Raw genomic sequence first — 21,443 nt, forward strand, 5'->3', positions numbered from 1 at the left:
CAGCTCAGGTCATGATCTCACAGTCCGTGAGTTCGAGCCCCGCGTCAGGCTATGTGCTGACAGCTCAGAGCCTGGAGCCTGCTTCAGATTCTGTGTCTCCCTTTCTCTCTGCCCCTCCTCTGCTCATGCTCTGTCTCTTTCTATCTCAAAAATAAATAAAACATTAAGAAAAAAAAAGATGTGGTTTATATATACAATGGAATACTACTTGCCAATGAAAAAGAATGAAATCCCGCCATTTGCAACAATGTGGACAGAACTTGAAGGTATTCTGCTAAGTGAAATAAGTCAGTCAGAGAAAGACAGATACCATATGTTTTCAGTCATATGTGGATCCTGAGAAACTCAACAGAAGACCATGGGGGAGGGGAAGGGGAAAAATAGTTTCAAACAGAGAGGGAGGGAGGCAAACCATAAGAGACTATTTAATACAGAGAACAAACTGAGGGTTGATGGGGCGTGGGAGAGGGGAAAACGGGTGGTGGGCACTGAGGAGAGCGCTTGTTGGGACGAGCACTGGGTGTTGCATATAAGCGATGAACCACGGGAATCTACCCCAAAATCCAAAAGCACACTGTATACACTGCATGTTAGCCAATTTGACAATAAATTATGTTTTAAAAAAACCACAACTGTACCTCCAATCCCTTCTGGGTTTCCTCTGTAGGAATAGTTAGCATCATCTGAAATCCCATGTACTTCACTTGATCCTCTCCTCCTCCCCCTCCGCTTGTTTTGCTGCAGGGCCCCCGGCACCTGCACCGAGAGAACCCACCGGATCTGTGTTGCATTTTTTCCCAAGGCCTTGGGCACGCTGAGGTCAGACAGGGGCCCTCTGACAGCCTAGGGGAGAAACCCCTGGCCCCAGCCGGGGGGATGGGCGGGGGGAAGAGCTTGGAAGGGAGGCTTCCCGGGTTTAACCGGTGTCACCCGTCGGCCAGGCGAAGGCTGCAGCCCTCAGGTCAAGTGACAGCAGGAAAGTCCCTCAAGGCAAACCTCTCAACCTTACAAGTCACACATCCTGCCTCAGTCGACCCACCTGTGACCGTACAGGGTGGAGAGGCTGCCACTGGGTGGCACCAAGCGCGGGCTGCAGGCTGAGAGTGGATGATTCCTAACGGCGGGTAGGACACCGCTCCCTACAGGCACCCTGACCTTCTGTCTCAGCGGGCGTGTGCTCAAAAATGTACCTGTGTGGATTTCTAAGGTGTATGTGGCAGGTAGGACCAGCTCAGCCAAATGGCAGCAATTTGGTGTGGTTCAATTTAATACATGTAAAACTGCGAATGGAACACGGTTTTCAAAAGAAACATAGGGCGCCTCGGCGGCTCAGTCGGTTAAGCGTCCAACTCTTGATTTCGGCTCAGGTCATGATCCCGGGGTCATGGGATGGAGCCCCGAGTCGGGCTCCGTGCTGAGCATAGAGTCTGCTTGAGATTCTTTCTCTCTCTCTCTGCCCCTGCCCTGCTCGCACACGCGTGCTCTAAAATAAAATAGTAAGATAATATAAAATAAAATAAAATAAATAAAATAAATACAATACAATACAATACAATACAATAATAGGAGCACCTGGGTGGCTCAGTCTGTTGAGCACCTGACTTTGGCTCAGGTCATGATCTCACGGTTTGCAAGCTCGAGCCTTGCATCAGGCTCGCTATCAGCACAGAGCCTGTTCTGGATCCTCTGTCCTCTCTCTGCCCCTCTTCCACTCATGCTCTCTCTCTCAAAAACAAACATTTTAAAATAAACAAATAAATCACTCTCCCTCTGCCCTTCTCCCCCACTAGCGCTCTCTCTCTAAAACAAAACAATAAAAAAAAATATTTTACAAGACACAAAAAGTGAGGGGAGACTGGGTGGCTCAGTCGGTGAAGCATCCAACTTCGGCTCAGGTCATGATCTCATGGTTTGAGTTCAAGCCCCTCGTCGGGTTCTGTGCTGACAGCTCAGAGCCTGGAACTTGCTTCCGAATCTGCGACTCCCTCTCTCTCTGCCCCTCTACCGCTCACACTCTGTCTCTGTCTCTTAAAAAAAGAAATAAATGTTAAAAAAAAATTTTTTTTAAAGACACAAAAAGTGAAAAAAACTCCTATATGTCAACAGATACGCAAAAAGATGTTCAAGATCTCTAGTTATTAGGGAAACGCAAGTTGAAACCAGAATGAGATTATCACTCCACACCCGCTAGGATACCTACCAAAAAAGATAAATGAGTAAAACCAAAAAACAAAAACAAAACCCAAAAAACCAGAAAATAACAAGTGTTGGTGAGGATGTGAAGAAATTAGAAAGCTTGTGCATTGGTGGTGGGAACGTACAATGGTACAGCCGCCATGGAAAATAGTATGGCCGTTCCTCAAAATATCAGATACAGAACTATGATACGACCCAGCAATCTTACGTCTAGGTATACACCCCAAAGCACTGAAAGCAGATTCCAAAGAGACATTGCACACCTGTGTTCACAGCAACGCTACTCACAGCTAAGCAGGGGAAGAAAGCCAAGTATTCACTGAGGGGTGACTGGATAACCAAAATGTGGTATATGCACCCAAATGATTATTCAGCCTTAAAGAAAGGAAGGAGATCCTCCTGCATACTAAACATGAATGAACCTGGAGGACCTTACACTAAGTGAAATAAGCTAATCACAAAGACAAATACGGGACGATTCACTTAGATGAGGCATCTAGTAAACATCATAGCAACAGGGGTGCCTGGGTCGCCCATTCGATTGAGTGTCGACTTCGGCTCAGGACATGATCTTGTGACTCGCGGGTTCGAGCCCCACATCGGGCTCTGTGCTGACAGTTCAGAGCCTGGAGCCTGCTTCAGATTCTCTCTCTCTCTCTCTCTCTCTCTCTCTCTCTCTCTCTCAAAAATAAACATTAAAATAAATTTTTTTTAGTAAAAAAAAAAAAGTTCATAGAAACAGAAGGCAGAATGGCAATTTCCAGGGGCAGGGGGGAGGAGGGAATGGGGAGTTAAGTGTGAAATGAGCAGTTTCAGTTTTGCAAGATGAAAAAGCTCTGGAGATTGTACAACGATGTAAATATACGTAACACCACTGAACTGTGCACCTAGAAACGGTGAAGATGGTAAATTTTATGTTATGTGTATTTAATCACAATCAAAACCAAAAATTGTCTTAAAAAAGTGAGTACACAGCTTCAGCAGAAGCAAATTAAATAAACTTTATGCTCTACAATAGGGCAGTGATAAAATTTTAAAAAATAGGGGCGCCTGGGGGCTCAGTCGGTAAAGCATCCGACTCTTGGTTTTGGCTCAGATCATCACCTCACAGTTCATGAGATCAAGCCCCACGTCGGGATCTGCACTGACAGCGTGGAACCTGCTTGGCTGCTTGAATTCTCCCTCTCTCCCTCTCTGTCCCTCCCCGGCTCATGCTCTCTCTCTCTCTCTCTCTCTCTCAAAATAAATAAGCTCAACAAAGTATTTGAAAGACATAAATTCTGTAGCTTTAGAATGTTCTTGCCACATCCCAAAGCATCATCTGGAAAGCCCCCACCTCAAATGCCAAAGCACCCAGCAAGACTCAGTGCTCCCACACCTCCCGGTCTCTCCACCAAGCCACCCTCCCACCCCAGTCGGAGAATTCAGAAAGGGCCACTTCATCCACGTTTCTCGTTGAGTTTTATTCCAGAACAATTGGTTTTACAACAAAGCTGATTTTAAAGCCAGTACATTTCCCTGCTGGTAACAGCTCCATCTTTCTTCAACCCACAGCCCCAAGAATCGAAGCTACGCCCCAGCTGGGAGTCTGGCGCCAGCTACAGACTTTTAAGGACTCCAGAACAAAGCCCTGGAGCCAGGCCAGCTGAGGTCAGCGCCTCAGCCAGCTCCCCACTCTGCAGACAGCGAGGGAGCTGGTGACAGACAAGTTCAAAGTAGTGTGGTTTCAGCAGCGTCTCTCAGCTCCTGGCCCTGCTGCTTGGCCCAGACGGACACAGAAACCATCATCAGCTTCCTGCACACAGAGGGACGCGGAGTATACACAGGTCACACGGCCACAGGGAGAACCCAGCACCTCTAGGTTGTGTCCACGGCTGGCCCGGTGCCCCACCTGCTGGAACAGCTAAGCAAGGAAGGACAGTCCCCGTCTGGGCCGAAGCCACTCAAGCCAAGGGGCGTGTTCAGGTGTGACCCAGAAGAGGCTGACAGTGACCCCTGAAGAAAAAATAGCTGCTCCCACCGACCTCGGTTTGCAAAGTGCCAGGCACTGCGCTAAGCACTTAGTGTCCCCCTGTGACAGTCCTGTGAGGTAGGTTATATCATTATCCCCATTTTACAGACAAGGAAACGGGCTCAAGAGTGAGGTCACAGACTTGAGGTCTCAAAGCTATTAAGTGGCAAGCCAAGATGGGGCTCAACGGTCTGTGTGGACCTGAGCTCTTGGTTGAACCTCAATACCCCCAAACTGCCCCTTAGGAAACAAGGAAAGAAGGGTGGGAGATGAAATCCTGACAGAGAGCAGTTCTAGAAATTTGGAGAAAACCCAATAACCACAATGACTGTGGATCAAAGTGCCTGAGGGGACCCCAGCCCGGGTGCGGGTGCACTGCACGGCCGCCACTACCCGGCCCTATCCCCGGGGGACACCCACTCTGCTCCCCTGCACACCGCTGGCCTTGCTCTCGATAAATAAGGTCCCTTGGGTGCGGTTCTGCACAGGGGTCCCGGGATTCAAGCTGCTATCTTGTTCCTCAGGCTTGTGCTTAAGGGAGCCTCGTGCTGGATGGGCAGGAGAAATGCCTGATTTGGGTCAAAATTAGTATGCCACACTCCCCACCCAAAGCCTATTGGCTTTCGTCCTCCCACCAGTGCCTGGTGACTTCTGGTGCCAACACCCCATGAGCCTGAGAGCCCTGCATGCCATCGTAGCCTCGCGCTGGGTTCCCACTACGGCTACAGCCAGAGTTCCAGTTCCGAGAGAAAGCGAAGGAGGGCCCCGTAGAGTGGCCTTCACTCTACGGATTCAGGGCATACTCCTTCTGAACCTGACGTGCCTGTGGAGGACGGGGCAGAGGACAACAAGGGGGCTTTACCAAGTCACGGAGCTGAACTAACACCCCAAGGAGGAGACAGCGCAGCCTGGGGGTGGGGAAGGCCAGTGACAGCCAGGACCGTCTGTGGCACACTCCCTCCTCGGGCTGGGTCCTCACAGCTTGCCCACCTGACGTTTTCACGGTGTCTATGAAGCACCATTAGCGACCACGGGAGTGGGGACAAAGTGCCCGCAGTAGCCCTGGGGAGGGGAGGGCCACGCCGTGGGCAGAGGGAGCCAGGAGCACCGGTGGTCCCAACCCCCGGATGCCGGCAGCGGGCTAGCGGCACCCTGTCCTGCCCAGGACGTGCTGCCCGGGGCTCGCCTGGCCCCCACGCCCCACTCGCCGCCCTCCGAGGCCGCCGGGAGCCTCCCTGGCCTCACTCGCCTCTGTCCTGTGCGTCCCCCGCTCCCCCGCTGGGGCCCTGGGCCGGGTCCTCCGGCCAGTACCGGTCCTCCATGTACTGCTCCGTGTCTGTGCCGCTGTCAGGCTCCCGGTCCTCCGGGCAGGCGGGGAGGCTGCCGGCCTCCTGCTGCTCCCACTGCACCTCGACCAGCCGGTAGAGCTCCATGGCCGTCACGGCGTCTTCCACCGACGAGTGGCCGTGCCGGCCAGCCTGCGGACGACAGTCCCCGTCACTGCCCGCGGGCCCCGAACGCGTACTCTCTGAGCGGCTGTGCGCAGCTCGGGACTGGGCGGAGGGCAAGGGTGCCGCTCAGACAGAAGAGCTCAGCCATCGCACGGGCCACACGCCACCCCGCTCCGCTGAGCCCAGGTCCTCAGCTCTACACCCGCTAAAGACCTCCGACTCCAAAGGCCTGGAGGGCAGTGGGAGCGAGGGTCACTGGCTGCCCCCGAGGAAGGGCGTCCCATCCCAGCTGCGCGATGGGAGCTCTACATGCGACATGCATGGGGACAGAGTGGAGGTGGGCAGGGGGCGGATCTGGAAGACAGCAGCCCGCAAGAGCGTGGACACGGGGGAAGGACGGGGAGAGGGCACCCCGGGGCTGCCTGCAGACGCGACATCCCGCGCTTTACCCGTGTGCCCTGGATGGGGGAGGAAGCGGGACCGGAGCCTGGAGGCACAGCCCCGGCTGGGGCCCCCGCTCACTGCGGCCACCGGCCACCTGCTCCCGTGCCACGTACCTGGATCTTCTTGTGCAGCAGCTGCAGGGCCAAGTCCTTCAGAGAGACCCGGGTGCGCGTATGGAGGCCAGGCCGCTGGAGCAGGTTGGGCACGTAGGTGGTGTCCCGGGTCTGGCTGCGAGGGTGGACGTACTTGAGGGCCTGGAAGTCGTTGTGTAGCGCGTGCCCCACCACCACCTTGCCCTTCAGGAGCTTGAGGATCTGGGAGCGGAGAAGGGAGGTGGGAAGTCCCCACGGTCACGCTGCCGGCCTCACCGCTGGTGCCCGGATCCCGCCGAGGGGTGGCAGCATGGGGGGCGGGGGAGCCACGAGCTCCAGTCAGCCAAGCTGCCTCCAGTTTGAACCCAGGCCCTCCCAGTTACTACGACCCAGGGCCTACTTCAGCTCTGTCCCCGGTACAGGTGCTCTCCCCACGGGTGGTTTGGAGCATGAAGGGAAGGCACGCGTGGGGTACGTCTTCTAGCTCCTCAGTACGAGCAACCCCTTCCTGCTGGCACAGGATTCTTTGCAGAAGGAAGCCACAGTGTAGGCAAGTTAAGTAACTTCCCCGAAGTCTTTTGTTTCCACCGGCTAAGTGGTGGCTCAAACCCAGGGCTGCCCTTCGCTGGCCATCAGCCATCACACAAGCCCCCACCTCTGCCCTCACCTCTTTCTGGGCCACCTGGAAGGGGATGGCTGTGCGCATGTGCTGTCGAGTGATGCCACTCCAGCGAGTACGGTAGTCCACGATGGGCATCTCCGGCCGGATGTACTTATCGTAGAGGACGTCGCCGTGGTAACTCACCACAGAGCAGCGGGCCAGCTCACTCACCCGCCCGCGGGGCCCCGTGCCCACCATCTCGCAGTCGATAGCCACGCACTTGCTGGGCCAGGGTGCTGTGGATTCCCTGGGCGTGGGCTTTCGGCTGCACGAGGCACCTCCAGATTCATTCCTTGGACGCTGCATCCTGCTGCTGGTGGCTTTGGAGCCCGGCAGTGCCTCCGGCCGTGCCTCCGGCCGTGCGGGCAGTGGGGAGGATCCCGGCCCTGCGGGCGTGCTCAGCAGCCCCTGCACCTGCAGCAAGGCCTTGCGGGCCATGAATCGCTGGTGCTGTCGGCTCCTCGTCTTGTGCTTTCTCCGAAGCACATCCTTGGCATTCAGGCCAGCCAGGGAAGGGCACAGGCGCTGGGCAGACTCAGGGCCTTCCCGGGGTACCATCCCAATAAGCTCACCGCCGGGGTCCAGCGAGGCCCGGGAGGCAAGCGCTCTGCAGAAAGAACACAAGGGGCAGAGGGACTGGGTGAGAACTGTGCCCCTCTGCCGGGCTGCCCTACAGCCCTGTGCTGTCTCAGGCTCCCAGGCCGAGTCGAAGACCTTTACGAATAAGCAATGCACTCAGGTCAATCCCACATGCAAATCACGGTTCTGAGTACTTTACAGGGAATCACTAAATATTCCCAACCCGAACAAGTATTATTATCCTCGTAATCACAGGCAAGAGAACTGAAGCAGAGAGACTAAGTAACCTGCTCAATTAATAAGAGACAAGAACTGATATGGACCCAGAGTCCAAGGTCTCAACTTCCAAGCCATAGCTTACCTCCAGTAAGCATTGGCATCAAAAATTTGTAGAAAGCTAGGAGTGCCCTGGTGGCTCAGTTGGTTCAGCATCTGACTTCAGCTCAGGTCATGATCTCAAGGTTTGCGAGCCGAGCCCTGCATCGGGCTCTGCACCGACAGCTCAGAGCCTGGAGCCTGCCCCCGATTCTGTCTCTCCCTCTCTCTCTTTACCCCTCCTCCACCATTCATGCTCTGTCTTAAAAACAAACTTAAAATTTGTTAAGAAAGGTATACTTTTGAGAAAAATAACGGTTCCAAAAATAGTGTGTGTGTGTGTGTGTGTGTGTGTATGTGTGTGTGTGTATATATAATCCCAGTTGTTTGTTTTGTTTTTTTTTTACTGTTTATTTATTTATTTTGAGAGAAAGAGAGCATGAGCAGGAGAGGGACAGAGAGAAAGGGAGACAGATAATCCCAAGCAGGTTCTGTGCTGTCAGCACAAAGCCATTCAACACAGGGCTCGAACCCACAAACTGTGAGATCATGACCTGAACCGAAATCAAAAGTTGGATGCTTAACCGACTGAGCCCCCCAAGAGCCCCCAAAATATGGTAATTTATTAAATGACTTTCTACTTCACAAATCACAAGAGCACGCGCAAACATTTTTCAACAGCTGGGCACGTTGTGAGGTCACCATAGGCTGTGGGCAGCAGCGTGATGGTAAACCTGCTCAGCTTACAAAGGGGAAACGGAAAAGGCCCTGAGCAGCAGTGTCTGCAGGTCTCCGGGGCCCCAAGCTCTCCATCACTGAACACCAGAAAGGCCTGCAGTTCACAGGGGGCTGCAAATCCCATGCAACAAGGCCAGCAGCCGCCCAAGAGCGGGGGACCTAGGGGGGACCTAGCTCGGAGAGCTTCACCTCACCCGCTAAGTCAGCTGGTACATTGTTAACAGACCAGAAAACCAGGACTTTCAAGCAGGCAGAGCAGGATTTAACTCAGGTCCGGATGGAGCTCTGCTAAGCTTCAGGCGGCTTGCATCCACAATGGCCCTACCACCTTTCCTGTTGAAGACACGACACACGTGTGCTGTGATCTGCATACACCGTATACAGTAGGGGCTCAATAACTGCCTGCTTCCTTTCCCCCAGAGAGGTTTTTCTTGTACGTTTATTTATTTATTTAGAGAGCGTGCGCGCACACGAGAGGGAGAGGGGCAGAGAGACAGGGAGAGAGAATCCCAAGCAGGCCCTGCACTGTCAGCACAGAGCCCGACGCTTGAACTCAAGAAACGTGAGATCATGACCTGAGCCAAATCGAGCGTCAGATGCTTAACCAACTGAGCTACCCAGGTACCTCTCCCCCAGAGAGGTTAAGACTCTTCTCCTGGTTGGTAACGAACTCTTCCAAGGTCAAAGCTGCCTCAGCCTGGACTCACTGCCCATCCCCAGCCACAGGCCTTCCTCTTGCCTCCCGTCCCCCTCACATACGTCCCCTGTCCTGTCTACATCTTTCAGGAAGTCCTGCTGGAGCAGCCCTTCATTCCAGTGGGCTGCCTGAGGCTCCCTGGGGTCCCAACCGGGCTCCGAGAAGTTTCATCTCACTGCAGAGACAGGGACAAAGCACAGGGTGTGTGCAGGGCTGGGTGAGAAGTGCCAGGGAAGCAGAACACGCTGAGGATGATTCTGGAAGACTTGCCAGAAGAGATTAAATCTAAGTGAAGGAAAAACAATAACCCTCAAGGTGACAGGGAGACAAATTAGTGGCCATGTTTGGTGCAAAGGCCTGAAAGGGAAGGAGCCCAGGGTTGGGGAAGGAAGAGGGGCCCGTGAGCAGACGATGCCGCTGGTGGGTAAATCACAGCTGGGGGAACTGTCCCTCCCCCCTTTCTACTACTCAACCTTCCGTCCCCACTCTGAGAAGGCTATCGTACACTTCGGTGGCCCTACCCTAAGCTGGTGTCCCCAGGCTGATCTCTGCTGATCGACTGAGGGAGTCCCAGAGCACCCAGCGAAGTCACTGAAATGCCGCACAGTAGCCCTAAGCCCAGACATTTATAGTCTAGCTGGGGAGCAAAGAAAGTCATCCCTCTACTCCTAACAGCACAACCAGAGAAGGGTCCGCTACACTTTCAGGCAGTAGTTACGTACGGTCCAGCTTAAAGTGCTTGAAAGGCAGGCACAGAGCCTTGTGTGTCTCCGCCCCTTCCCCATCAGCCAGCCCAGGCCCCAGCATGTAGCGGGTCCTCTTCAGAAGTGTGCGAAGGGAGCTGGAGCCGGGCCTGCTGTCTGCCAGACCGTGGGGATGCCGGAGCTGGAGGTGACTGGGAACTCAGGGAGCTCCCGGTGTGGCAAGGAGACAGGCAGCCAGACACCCACCAGGGTGGGCTCAGGGATGGGAGAGGTGAACTAAGGACAGGCTGGCCTGGCCAAGGTGACTCACCGGGCCAAGTACTGGACAGACAGAAGCGCTGGGTTAGTGCAGCCTGGCAGTGGAAGCACATTTTGAAGAGTTTCAGGAAAGTCTGCCAGGAGTACAGAAAGGGGAGGGCATCCAGAGAAAATGCGGACACTAAGTCCAGGAGGCAGAGTACATCCACTGTGAGAGGGCAAGGAGGCGGTGCAGCAAGTGAAAAGGAGGTAGGGGGTGAGGAGACGGTGGAGGGCGAGAGAGAACTGTGTCTGGAAGGTGTTGAAAGCATGGGCTCCGTCCAGGGATTGATGCTGGAACAGGAGCACGACTGCCTTATAGGAGGAGCTCTGGAGAAGAGTCTGAACAGGAGCAGAGATTTAAGAGGCGTGGGGAGGAGTGCTACTCCGTGACGCCGGGCCAGGGCGAGGCACGGTGCCCCATCCTGACTCATCGTCCCTCTGGCTTGCTCATCTACTCCCCAAGAAGCCTTCTCCCTGTTAGACGTGCACTTAGCCATAATCTGCTTCTTCATCTCGACAAGTCACATAGGAGAGCCGACAAACACAGAACCTCAATTTGCCTCAGCCCGGCAATGGGGAGAACGGGACCTAGGAGGACAAACTCTGATCCTGCTAGAAACTGACCTCTGTCGGGGGGAGGAGGGCCCTTTCCCTTCTGAAAGGGCTCAGGGCCCTGCAGGTCAGGAGTGGCTTCCCTGACCCTTCTGGCAAGATGGTTTCAAAGAAACCAGAAATTTAAGTTGCCTGAGAAAAAGTGGCCTCGTGCTTCAAGAAGTGGAGGCAGCCCTCTTCCATATGCCGGGACCTTGCTGACCTGTCGGAGACAACGATTAATTATCTAGGACTTGCCTCCCCTATCCTGGGCCCCCGATGGGAGCTCAGCCAGGATGGAGACAAGTTTTGCTCAAATAACACAACTCTTTCAGTAAAGACAAGGTCCAATCCCCCTCCAGTCTGGAACCGGCTCTTCGGGGCTCGGCAGCCACAGGGCCTTCTTGTTGCAGGGGTTAGGGAGCCTTGTGGCCTAAGGGAAGGACCCCGGCACCCCAGCAGCAGAGGCCTTAGAGCCAAGGCCTCAAAGGAACCACGAAGTCCCAATCGCCGAGGGGGCTACCAACCTGCTGGCAGATCAGGAAGACAGGGCGGGTGCGGGCCCACTTAGCGCTCGGGCATTAAAAGCTAGACGACCTGGACCGAGTCACCATCCCCTCGCCACAAAAGGAGAGTTTATTAAAACCGAGGGTTGAACTAGGCTTGGGGCTTCCCCAAAAGCAGGTAGAACGTCTGTTTAAAACGCCTATTCCCAGGCCTACCTGCCCACCCCCCCCCACCATTCTAACTGCCATTTTGGGGAAGGGCGCCTGAGAATCTGTATTTCACCGAGCGCGCGACCCCACCCCCAAGCCCTGCTACGAATAATCGCCCGAATTTGAGCAAGTGTGGCTCGCTGAGACCCCCGTGGACTCCCAAGTTCTCTGCAGGGAAACGAGAGCCCGAGGGCCCCGTACGGTCGGCCCCGGCCGCCCGCGATCCCTGAGGATTCCCCCCCGCCGGGGAGGCCCGACTTCTGCCAGGGAAGGATTCGGAAGGCGGTCACTCGCTGGCCGCGGCGGCCGGGCCGAGCCTGCCAGGCCGAGTCCCAGCGCCCAGCGCCGCCCCCCACAGGCCCCGGACCCCCGAGCAGGGCGGGGACCGGGCACAGGCTGCGCCCGGGGCCAGGCCTCCACGCCCGCCGGGCCGCGAGAGCCGGTCGGCCGGGCGCCCCTTGCCGCAGGCCGGGGGCGAACACAGCGCGCGGGGCCCTGCGGTCGGGAACACGCCGCACCAGCCCGCCCAGCCCGCCGTCCCCAACAGGGTCCCGAGATCACCTGAAGTACAGCGTCTATCCTCCCGCCCGCACGTGGTGCTCAGACAGCCTGCAGCTCCCACATGCCCGGGCAAGCCCCGCTCCGGCTCCCCACCCATTGGCTCGCCGAACGGCCGCGCCCGCCTAACCCTTCTTCTGATTGGCCGGAATCCTGGCTCGCGGCGGATAGGCGCAGAGCGGCAGAGGGGGCGGGGATTCCTAAAGGGGTGTGGTTTGGGTCCGGAGCCGGCCAGACGGGCGACAAATTTTAAACGAACCGGAGGAGACCGTGACCTCTTCTTTCCGGGGTCGCATTCCTCGGATCTGTGTCCCCCCAGCCCCGATCCACCCCGCTCCCTGGGTCGGGATGTGGCCTCCTACGAGCTCTGTACCCCCGAAGGCCGAATGACTTACAGAAGACACACCCACATTTGCAGAATGGGAATAATAGCCCCTACCCCTTGGGGGTCGTAGGGATTCAGTGAAATAATATACGTGAGGGGTACTAAAGAGAGATTTTTAAAGTCAGGTTTGCTCCTTCGGGGCGCTAGTCTTTCATTTATCTCTTCGCAATACTTTATTCATAAGTACGAAGTTCCTGCTATGGCCTCAGCAATGGGATACACAGAATAAGCACAATCCCTAAAACTCCAGTTGCTCGAGGTCTGGCTGGAAAACAGAACGGTGAACAGAGAATTCAGTGCGACCAGAATAATAGCAAGAACAATAACCCTACGACCCAGCAATTGCACTACTTGGCATTTATCCAAGGGATACAGGTGTGCTGTTTCGAAGGGACACATTCACCCCCTTGTTTATAGGAGCATTATCAACAATAGCCAAAGTATGGAAAGAGCCCAAATGTCCATCGATGGACGAATGGATAAAGAAGATGTGGTATATATATACAATGCAGTATTACTCGGCAATCAAAAAGAATGAAATCTTGCCATTTGCAACCATGTGGATGGAACTGGAGGGTATTATGCTAAGTGCAATTAGTCAGTCAGAGGAACGCAAAAATCATATGACTTCACTCATATGAGGACTTGAAGAGACAAAACAGATGAACATAAGGGAAGGGAAACAAAAATAACATAAAAACAGGGAGGGGAACAAAACAGAAGAGACTCATAAATATGGAGAACAAACTGAGGGTTCCTGGAGGGGTTGTGGGAGGGCGGATGGGCTAAATGGTTAAGGGGCACTAAGGAATCTACTCCTGGAATCATTGTTGCACTATATGCTAACTAATTTGGACGTAAATTTAAAAAAATAAAAAGTAAAACAAGCTAAAAAAAGGTGATGGGGATTAAGGAGGGCACTTGTGTTGAGCAGTGGATATTGTTTGTAAGTGCTGAATCACTCAGTTGCACACCTGAAACTAATATTATGCTGTATATTAACTAACTGGAATTTAAATAAAAGGTTAAAAAAATAAAAAGGATATATACAAAAAATAGCAAGAATAATAAACAGTTCACATTTATTATGCAAGCACTACTGTATGCCAGGCAATACATATATAATATGTAGAAGAATCCCATGAAATATGTGCTATTATTATTTCTGTTTTACAGTTAAGGAAAGGGACACTTAAATTATTTTAATGGTTATTTTTGAGAGAGACAGAGTGCGAGTGGGGGAGGGGCAGAGAGCGAGGGAGACACAGAATCTAACGCAGGCTCCAGGCTTTGATCTGTCAGCACAGAGCCCAATGCAGGGGCTCAAACCCACCTACTGTGAGATCATGACCTGAGTCATGAGATCATGACCTGAGTCGACGTCAGAGGCTTAACCGACTGAGACACCCTGGCGCCCCAAGGAAATGGACACTTTAAAGAAATTAAGAGGAAACAGCTAGGGTCCAAACAAAGACCCTTACCAAAACAGTCCTGACTCCGCCTAGCTCCGTCTTGTAAGCAGAAGTGACGTTGCAAAATACCCAGAAGGCCAGGGGTACATGTGCTCAGGAATCTGCTACTTCTGACCAGAGTAGATTTGAGGGAAGCAGGACAAAAGACCAGACCACTAGAGAGGTAAGTCCTTCTACTCAGTCTCCTGAGGGCTTCGGGGAGAGCCGGGAGTTTAATCCAGAGCTGGTTCATTTGCATTTGGGGAAGCTCTCTCTCTGGCTGCAGTGTGGAGAGGAATGGATTAGGTCTGGAGAAAGAGGAGTTGGGGGTGATTGTGGCCATTCAGGTAAGATAAGATCCTGGGGGCCAGAGCGGGAGAGAGGATAAAGAGCTTGGGACAGATTCCAGAGCTTCTTAGGCAACAGTGATAGGACAGAGAGTGGAAGGGAAGGGGGTGGAGAGGGGATGTAAGGTCTCCAGACAAGGAGACTTTGTGAGAGCTAACTCTGGAGGCAAGGAGGGTTTTCAGGGACTCAGTATCAGGATATTCAACTCCCATGGGGCTGGACCTGAGCACATGCCTACCGTCCTTGTGGTTCAGCCTTGTGGTTCTCCCCTTGTGTAACCAGCTGTCTCCAGCTTTACGAAGGAAAGTTTCCCCACACACACTCATTCTGAATCTTGCTCTGTTGCATTACCCTGGGAAATAAAAGTAGCCTCCAGGAGGAATAAACAGTAAGTCAGTTCTACCACAGATGGGTTATTACCGAGGAAGGGGCAAGAAACCCTTCTACAAGTCAGGTGGTTTCTGATTTGCTTCCACTGTGATCTAAGGAAGATTTAATTAATCATGTTGTCAGATAATAGGTCATTTAAAATATTTTGTTTTGCTAGATAATTATCAGGAATTAAAAGAACCGAGAGACACTGACAGAACAAACCTCCTTGTACTTCTCTCTACCTCTTATGTGAACAGTGTTCATCAGTGCTTACAAAAGGTCCAAACTCTGTCTCGTTCTTGGAAAAATTAATATTCATCCCTGGACCTATAAACTTACTGGAAAAGTAACTGGCTCAATCTACCTCCTTAAGAGACAGATTTTCAACAGCACTTCTAATAAAAATGTACTTTTTTATGTGTAAAGAGGATCTCTCTGGGACGCCTGGGTGGCTCAGTCGGTTGAGTGTCCAACTCTTGACTTCAGCTCAGGTCATGATCCCAGGGTCAGAGGATCAAGCCGCGTGTCTGGCTCTGTGTTGAGCATGCAGCCTGCTTAAGATTCTCTCTCCCTTTGCCCCTCTCCCTCGCTTGCTCTCTCTCTCTCTCTCTCTCTCTCTCTCTCTCAAAAAAAGATGCTCTCTCACGTATAATGGGATGCTATATATTTGTTATTTGATCACATATACTGCAAACCCTTGCAACAATACCTCAATTTAGAAGGAAAAAAATAACACCCAGAACTTTATGGGTCACAGAACACTTTTTTAGAGTGAACAAGATCAAATTTATATACATAATTTTTTGCAAAATGTATGATTGGCTGATCCAGAAAATATTGCCACGCCTGAAAATATGCTGCGATTAACTCTGTACCAGCTGCATGGAAATAGAAGCTCAAGAAGGAAAAAGAATGTTGCACATAATGTGCAATTTATCAAGGAGAGACATTATTTGGAAGGATTATTGGGGGCAGGGAGAGGTGCGCAGAGACCTATTGCCATAGGGGAGTGCTCTGACCGCAAGATCCGCTAGGCTGGGCAAAAAAAAAAAAGGTTTTCTTTTATAGGGAAGAATAAACAAGGCTAGAGAGAATGGGGATGGGGAGGAGGACTGAACAGTATGGGCTGACATCCAAATGGTAGGTGGGGTAGTAAACTGGCTCTGGCTGGCCGTGGGCCATGGTTGAGGGACCTAGAGGAAGAAGAGAAGCTTAGCCAATGTTCAGTTAATAAGCATTTTGTTGTAGTTGGTCAGTGCCCCGCAGTGCAGCTAACCGCTGATGAGTCCGCGAATGGGAATTTGGAATGTCTGTCACCTCATCACAGGTGAACAAAGGGGGAATCCATGAGTCTTTTTTTTTTTTTTGAGAAGACATAGAAAGTAGAGCAGAAGAGGGGCAGAGAAAGAGGGACAATCTCAAGCAGCCGCATGCAAGGCTCGAACTCACAAAACTGAAACTGTGAGATCATGACCTGAGCCAAAATCAATAGTCTGACGCTTAACCGATTAAGCCACCCAGTGCCCCTTCATTTCCTTTTAAAATAGATGATGGTGGAATCAGAGTGCAATGATATTTAGACTTCACTGCATTCATGTAAGGACACATTTTTTTTAATGTTTATTTATTTCTGAGACAGAGAGAGACAGAGCATGAGTGGGGAAGGGGCAGAGAGAGAGGGAGACACAGAATCTGAAGCAGGCTCCAGGCTCTGAGCCATCAGCACAGAGCCGGACGCGGGGCTTGAACCCACAAACCGCGAGATCGTGACCTGAGCCGAAGCTGGACGCTCAACCGACTGAGCCACCCAGGCGCCCCCACATTTTTTTTTAAGATGTCAATATTTACGACACATCCTTTATAACTACTTACGCTTATGATTAAAAATATTATCAAACAGGGGGCGCCTGACTGGCTCGGTCATTAGAGAATGCGACTCTTGTTGATCTCAGCGTGGTGAGTTCAAGCCAAAAACAAACAAAGCAAAACAACAACAAAAAATAATATCAAGCAAAAAAGTTGAAGGTCCCCAGGTATATAATACAGATGGGCCAATACTGGCTTCTTGACTGGGATGGCAGTATCCACAACCCCACCTTTAGGGACCTTGCCCTCTCAATCCTGGAGTGAAAATATCTCCTCCTTCCATGGAGACTGGGGCTTCTATATAGCAGCACCCCTCTGAGATGGGCTTGGTAGGAAAAAGCCCATAACCCACGCCCTGTCACTATGGACCCCACCCTTTCCTCTTCCTTCCACCTTATGAATCCTGTAGCATTTAAGACATAGGACTTGATCTGCGTTGCACTGACAAATCATTGCCACAGTCAAAGCACTGTTCTGCCTGCTTCGTGTACCTGTTCTGAGGACTATGTGGGATGCTATGAGATTCTCATGCTGCTGGACCAGGTGCAGACTTGAAAGGGGGTACCAATCTGGTCATTTTTTAGAGCAGTGGTTGTCTAAGTGTGGTCCTAGACCAGCAGCCCAGGCATCACCTGGAAATTGGTTGGACCTACTGAGGCAGAATTCCATAGAACTGGAGCCCAGAAATCTGCTTTAATGAGCTGATTAACAGCTTTTGGGTTCATGTTCAAGTTTAAGAGTCCTTATTTGGAGGGTATGAAGCTGACAAAACCCTGGGAACCAGATGCAAATAATGTACTCATTTTGTTCAAGCAGATTCCCTCTGTATAGCACTCTTGATCCAATAGTGACTTTGGACCTACCTGGACATAGCCTGTCACCATGACACTTAGCGTACCCTTATACCTTCCCTCACCTTCTGAGAACTTCCAGGATTCTTTTTTAAAAGTTTTTTTTTTTTTAATGTTTATTTATGTTTGACAGAGAGAGAGAGAGAGAGAGAGAGAGACAGAGCATGAGCATGAGCAGGGGAGGGGCAGAGAGAGAGGGAGACACAGAATCCCAAGCAGGCCCCAAGCTCTGAGCTGTCAGCACAGAGCCCGACACGGGGCTGGAACTCACAGACCGTGAAATCATGACCTGAGCTGAAGAGACGCTCAACTGACTGAGCCACCCAGGTGCCCCCAAGAACTTCCAGGATTCTTAAACGCAGGTCAAGTCTCCCATGACTGATTTTTTTTTTTTTTTTGTATAGAAAATGGAGGGGGATATGGTCCAGGGGAATTGTATTCTCCACCATTATTGTTTCTAGTCTAGACTAGTAATTTCCTTCACATGTGAAATTAAAACCCTTACATCTGTGGCCCTCAGTCTCAGCTAAATATTGGAATCACCTGCAGAGCTTTAAGAACTACTGATGCTTGGTCACACTGCAAGATGCTGATTTAAAGTAGTCCAGAGAGAGGCCTGAACATGCAGATATTTTTTAATGTTCATTTCCTTATTTTGAGAGAGAGCGCGCGGACACGAGCAGGGGTGTTTGGGCAGAGAGAGAGGAGAGAGAAGCCAAAGCAGGCTCCCGCGACGGGGGACCCCGATGCAGGGCCTGACCCCAGGACCGCGAGATCATGACCTGAGCCAAAATCAAGAGTCGGTCACCCAAATGGCTGAGCCACCCAGACGCCCCTGAACACGCAGATTTTTAAAGCTCCTCAGGGGATTCCAGAGAATCACCGCTAAAGCGCAGCTACCTAGAGACCCCAGCAGAGGGCGCTGTGTCCCTGCTCATCCAGGGAACCTGATGTGCGTGCTGGAAAGCTGGCTGCTGGTTGCACAAACAGGGTACATGTGGTTAAGGAGAAGGGACCAGACACCCTGACCCTTGGATCACCAACCCTTTTGTGTTCTGAAATACCTATAAAGCTACATTAAGAAGTAGTAAGCTATCTGTTTTTCTGAATGACCAGGAGATAAGTCACACACCCTCTCTAAGCCTTGGTTTTTACATTTTCATTTTTTTTTTTTTAATTTTTTAACGTTTATTTATTTTTGAGAGCGACAGAGACAGAGCATGAACAGGGGAGGGTCAGAGAGAGAGGGAGACACAGAATCTGAAACAGGCTCCAGGCTCTGAGCTGTCAGCACAGAGTCCGACGCGGGGCTCGAACCCACGGACAGTGAGATCGTGACCTGAGCCGAAGTCGGCCGCTTAACCGACTGAGCCACCCAGGTGCCCCGGTTTCTACATTTTTAAAACAGGGTGATGGCAGGGAGGAAGGGGGGATCTATGGCTTATATTCATTCTTTCATTATATATTGAGCCTCCTGAAATGGACAAGGTAGTGATCTGGGGAGGGAAGAGATAAACATCCGAATGGGATAAAACTTCTACCTGATGGGGGCGGCTGTATTCCAGAGATGGCTGTTCTCATTTGTTCCTACTTCGGGGAAGGGGGACTGTCGGTCGGTCCGGTAGGAACCCCAGGTCAGGGAAGAGGCAAACCATGAAAGAGGAGGCAAAGAGACTACTGCTGAGTATTTACATATGCCATTATGTACTATGACACTTCTCTCACTTAATTTAAATAAACAACCTGGCATGGTAGCTGTGATAAGTTCCATTTTACAAGTGAGGAAGCTGAGGCTCAGAGATGTTAAGTGACTGGATCAAAGTCACACAGCCAGTAAGTGGCAGAGCCAGGATTAGAACAGGGTGCCACACGTCAAAGCCCCAATTCCCTTCCCGCCCCCACGTCTTCGGAGTGAATGCCTAGTTGCCTCTGTTTTTCATTCTGGGCTCTCCCATCCATCTCTCACCTCCGGAGTGCGCCCCACTTCCCTCCCGCCCCCCCCCCCCATGTTTTGTTTCACTGACGCAGGATCCCTCCCCCTCCCGTGTCTACTCCAGGCCTGGAGGCTGAGGACTGTCAGGGAGAGATGTGACTTCCTTCCTCTCTAGTTCCCCGGCTCAGCCCCCAACGAAGGGCAGACACCTGCTGAGTGACACCAATTTGCAGCCCTTCTCAAGTGTGAATGAGATTTCTAATAGGGTCGGTGGCCCACTGGCTTCAGGCTGGGTTAGGAATTAGAGAGAAATTTAAGAGGCAGGAAATGGGGGAGAAGTGAGCTGGTTTGGAGGGGCTGAAGGAGCAGCTGAAGCAGTGACGGCAGCAGCCTCTTCTGAGAGTGAAACACTGATTTCTTCTGAGAGGTTAAGTTCTTTGCCAGAGGTCACACAGGTGGCAGAAGCAGGGCGAGCTCCACGAAGGGCTGCCTTTTTAGCGTTTCCTAAAGGACGACAGCTTAAGTGGGTAAGGTGCTCTCCTTCGTGTTAAGATTTTTCCAGCCTTTTCTGCCTCCCCGAGCTGCTGGGGAGCTAATCCTTCCCTTCTTCGGCAGGAGGACCCCAGGGTGCCTCGTGCCTGCTGTGTGGGTGAAGAAGAAGGGTGGGACTACGCCTGGAAAGGACCAGAGAAGGCATTTCGGATTGTCGCTTGAAAACTGTGTCTCCCCTGAGGGTCTCATCACAGGGATTTGACAACCACCTTGGAGGAGGTTGCCCCATACGCAGAGGCATGAAGAGGGGCTGGGAAATGTTTTGCTGCTCCCCAAGCACAGCTACCTGCCCCCCCCCAAGTTTTGCCCTGGTGATGCCTCTGGACCCAGCAACACCGAGGCAGATTCTGGGGGCCAATAGTTGCAAACACAGGAGTCCATTCTTTCAGGCCTGGGGGAGGCAGCAGACAAGCTCGAGATGAGCCAGGGGGCGGCGTGTTCTCCGTATTGCTAAGCCAGCGCACTCAGCGTGGTAGGTGCCTCCGTCCTGGGCACCTGCCCCTCTGTGCCCGCGCACATGGCGGCCCTCTCCCGACAAACACGACCCGGCCGTGGGTGCCCAGCGATAAACGGTCGTGGGGTGAACCCGTGATAACAGAGGGGGATGCTCTCTCCTTGCCCTTTAGGGGTGCGGAAACAGCCCAGCGCTCCCGAGGACAGACACCCCCATCCCCGCACCCCACCCCATGCTTCTCAGCTCACACTAACATCTGTCCTTGTTTCTGGAAGAGTCGGCCTGAGGGTGTGCTGCCCTGGGAGTGCTCGGGGCGGTTCCCGAAGGTGTTTTCCAGGACATAGAGAAAGCACAAAAAGAACATTGGAAGGAGAGCCAGAAATGGGGGCGCGGCCCTGCCCACCCCCCCGCTGCGGTGGCCAGCACCATGAGGCAGACTGGGACTTGTTGTTGGGTGCAGCGAAACAACAACAAAATCACTAGTCTTCCAGATGGGGCGAGCCGCTCCAAGCCCTCACCCAGACCTGTTCCTCAGGTGACTTCCGGCGCTCCTGCAGGGGGGTGGGGGGACCGCTCTCCGCCAGGCTCCCACCGCCAAGCGCGCCCCCTCCCACCACCCCTCCCCCACCTCCGAAGTCTCCGGAGCCTCTGCTCAGAGTGAGGAGGGACGGGAACGTCCTGTATTCTCTTTCTTGCCTCCAGAGTGTTTTATTTTCTAGAATGAACTGAAATCCCTGCTTTAATAATAAAGAGATCTTATTTAGTAAAGGGAGGCAGGCGGGCAGCTCATTTCTCTACCTTTCTTCGTCAATCACAAAGCGTTGTGTTATCATGGTGATTGGAGATGAGGAAAAAGGAAGGACTCCAGGTAATGGTGACCCCTCTCTATCAGGTTCCCCCCCTCCCCAAACCCTGCAGGTCTACAGTCAAGGCCCATGGTGAAAACCCTCCCAGGGCTTGCTGAGCCACAGCTCAGAATGAAGTGGGGCTAAGGCTTTGGGCAAGCAGTATAGACAAGAGAGGAAAAGGGGAACCGGTTGTGGGCAGCGGGGGAGGATGGCTTCTCAGCCCAGGGTCCCCTTCCTCCTAGGTCCAGTGCTGGGCTCCCCAGAGAATTGCCCCAGCCCACCTCGGGGCACTGATGGAGGGAAGGCTAGCCACCCCCCCCCCCCATGCCT

At 52.6% G+C, this 21,443-nt stretch overlaps 1 protein-coding gene across 1 annotated transcript; it reads right to left on the bottom strand.

Annotated features, from left to right (window-relative positions):
• Window positions 1-4,612: 4,612 nt before the first annotated feature.
• Window positions 4,613-12,149, bottom strand: AEN (apoptosis enhancing nuclease). Its single transcript, XM_060617691.3, has 4 exons — window positions 12,057-12,149; window positions 6,862-7,462; window positions 6,216-6,416; window positions 4,613-5,685 (listed from the first exon to the last, which is right to left on the bottom strand). The coding sequence occupies exons 2-4, from the start codon at window positions 7,411-7,413 to the stop codon at window positions 5,449-5,451; spliced, it is 990 nt and encodes a 329-aa protein (XP_060473674.1). The 5' UTR covers window positions 7,414-7,462; window positions 12,057-12,149; the 3' UTR covers window positions 4,613-5,448.
• Window positions 12,150-21,443: the final 9,294 nt, after the last annotated feature.

Source organism: Panthera onca, chromosome B3 (genome assembly GCF_046562875.1).
Source record: "Panthera onca isolate mPanOnc1 chromosome B3, mPanOnc1 haplotype 2, whole genome shotgun sequence".
In the NCBI taxonomy this organism is placed as follows: Eukaryota; Metazoa; Chordata; class Mammalia; order Carnivora; family Felidae; genus Panthera; species Panthera onca.

Bases quoted from the DNA above. Each gene is read 5' to 3' on its own strand.
- AEN (XM_060617691.3), bottom strand. From the start codon at position 7,413: ATGGTACCCCGGGAAGGCCCTGAGTCTGCCCAGCGCCTGTGCCCTTCC. The intron at 6,417-6,861 runs GTGAGGGCAGAG...CTCCGCTCCCAG, and splicing joins TCCAGGTGGCCCAGAAAGAG to ATCCTCAAGCTCCTGAAGGG. The intron at 5,686-6,215 runs GTACGTGGCACG...TGTCGTCCGCAG, and splicing joins TGCTGCACAAGAAGATCCAG to GCTGGCCGGCACGGCCACTC.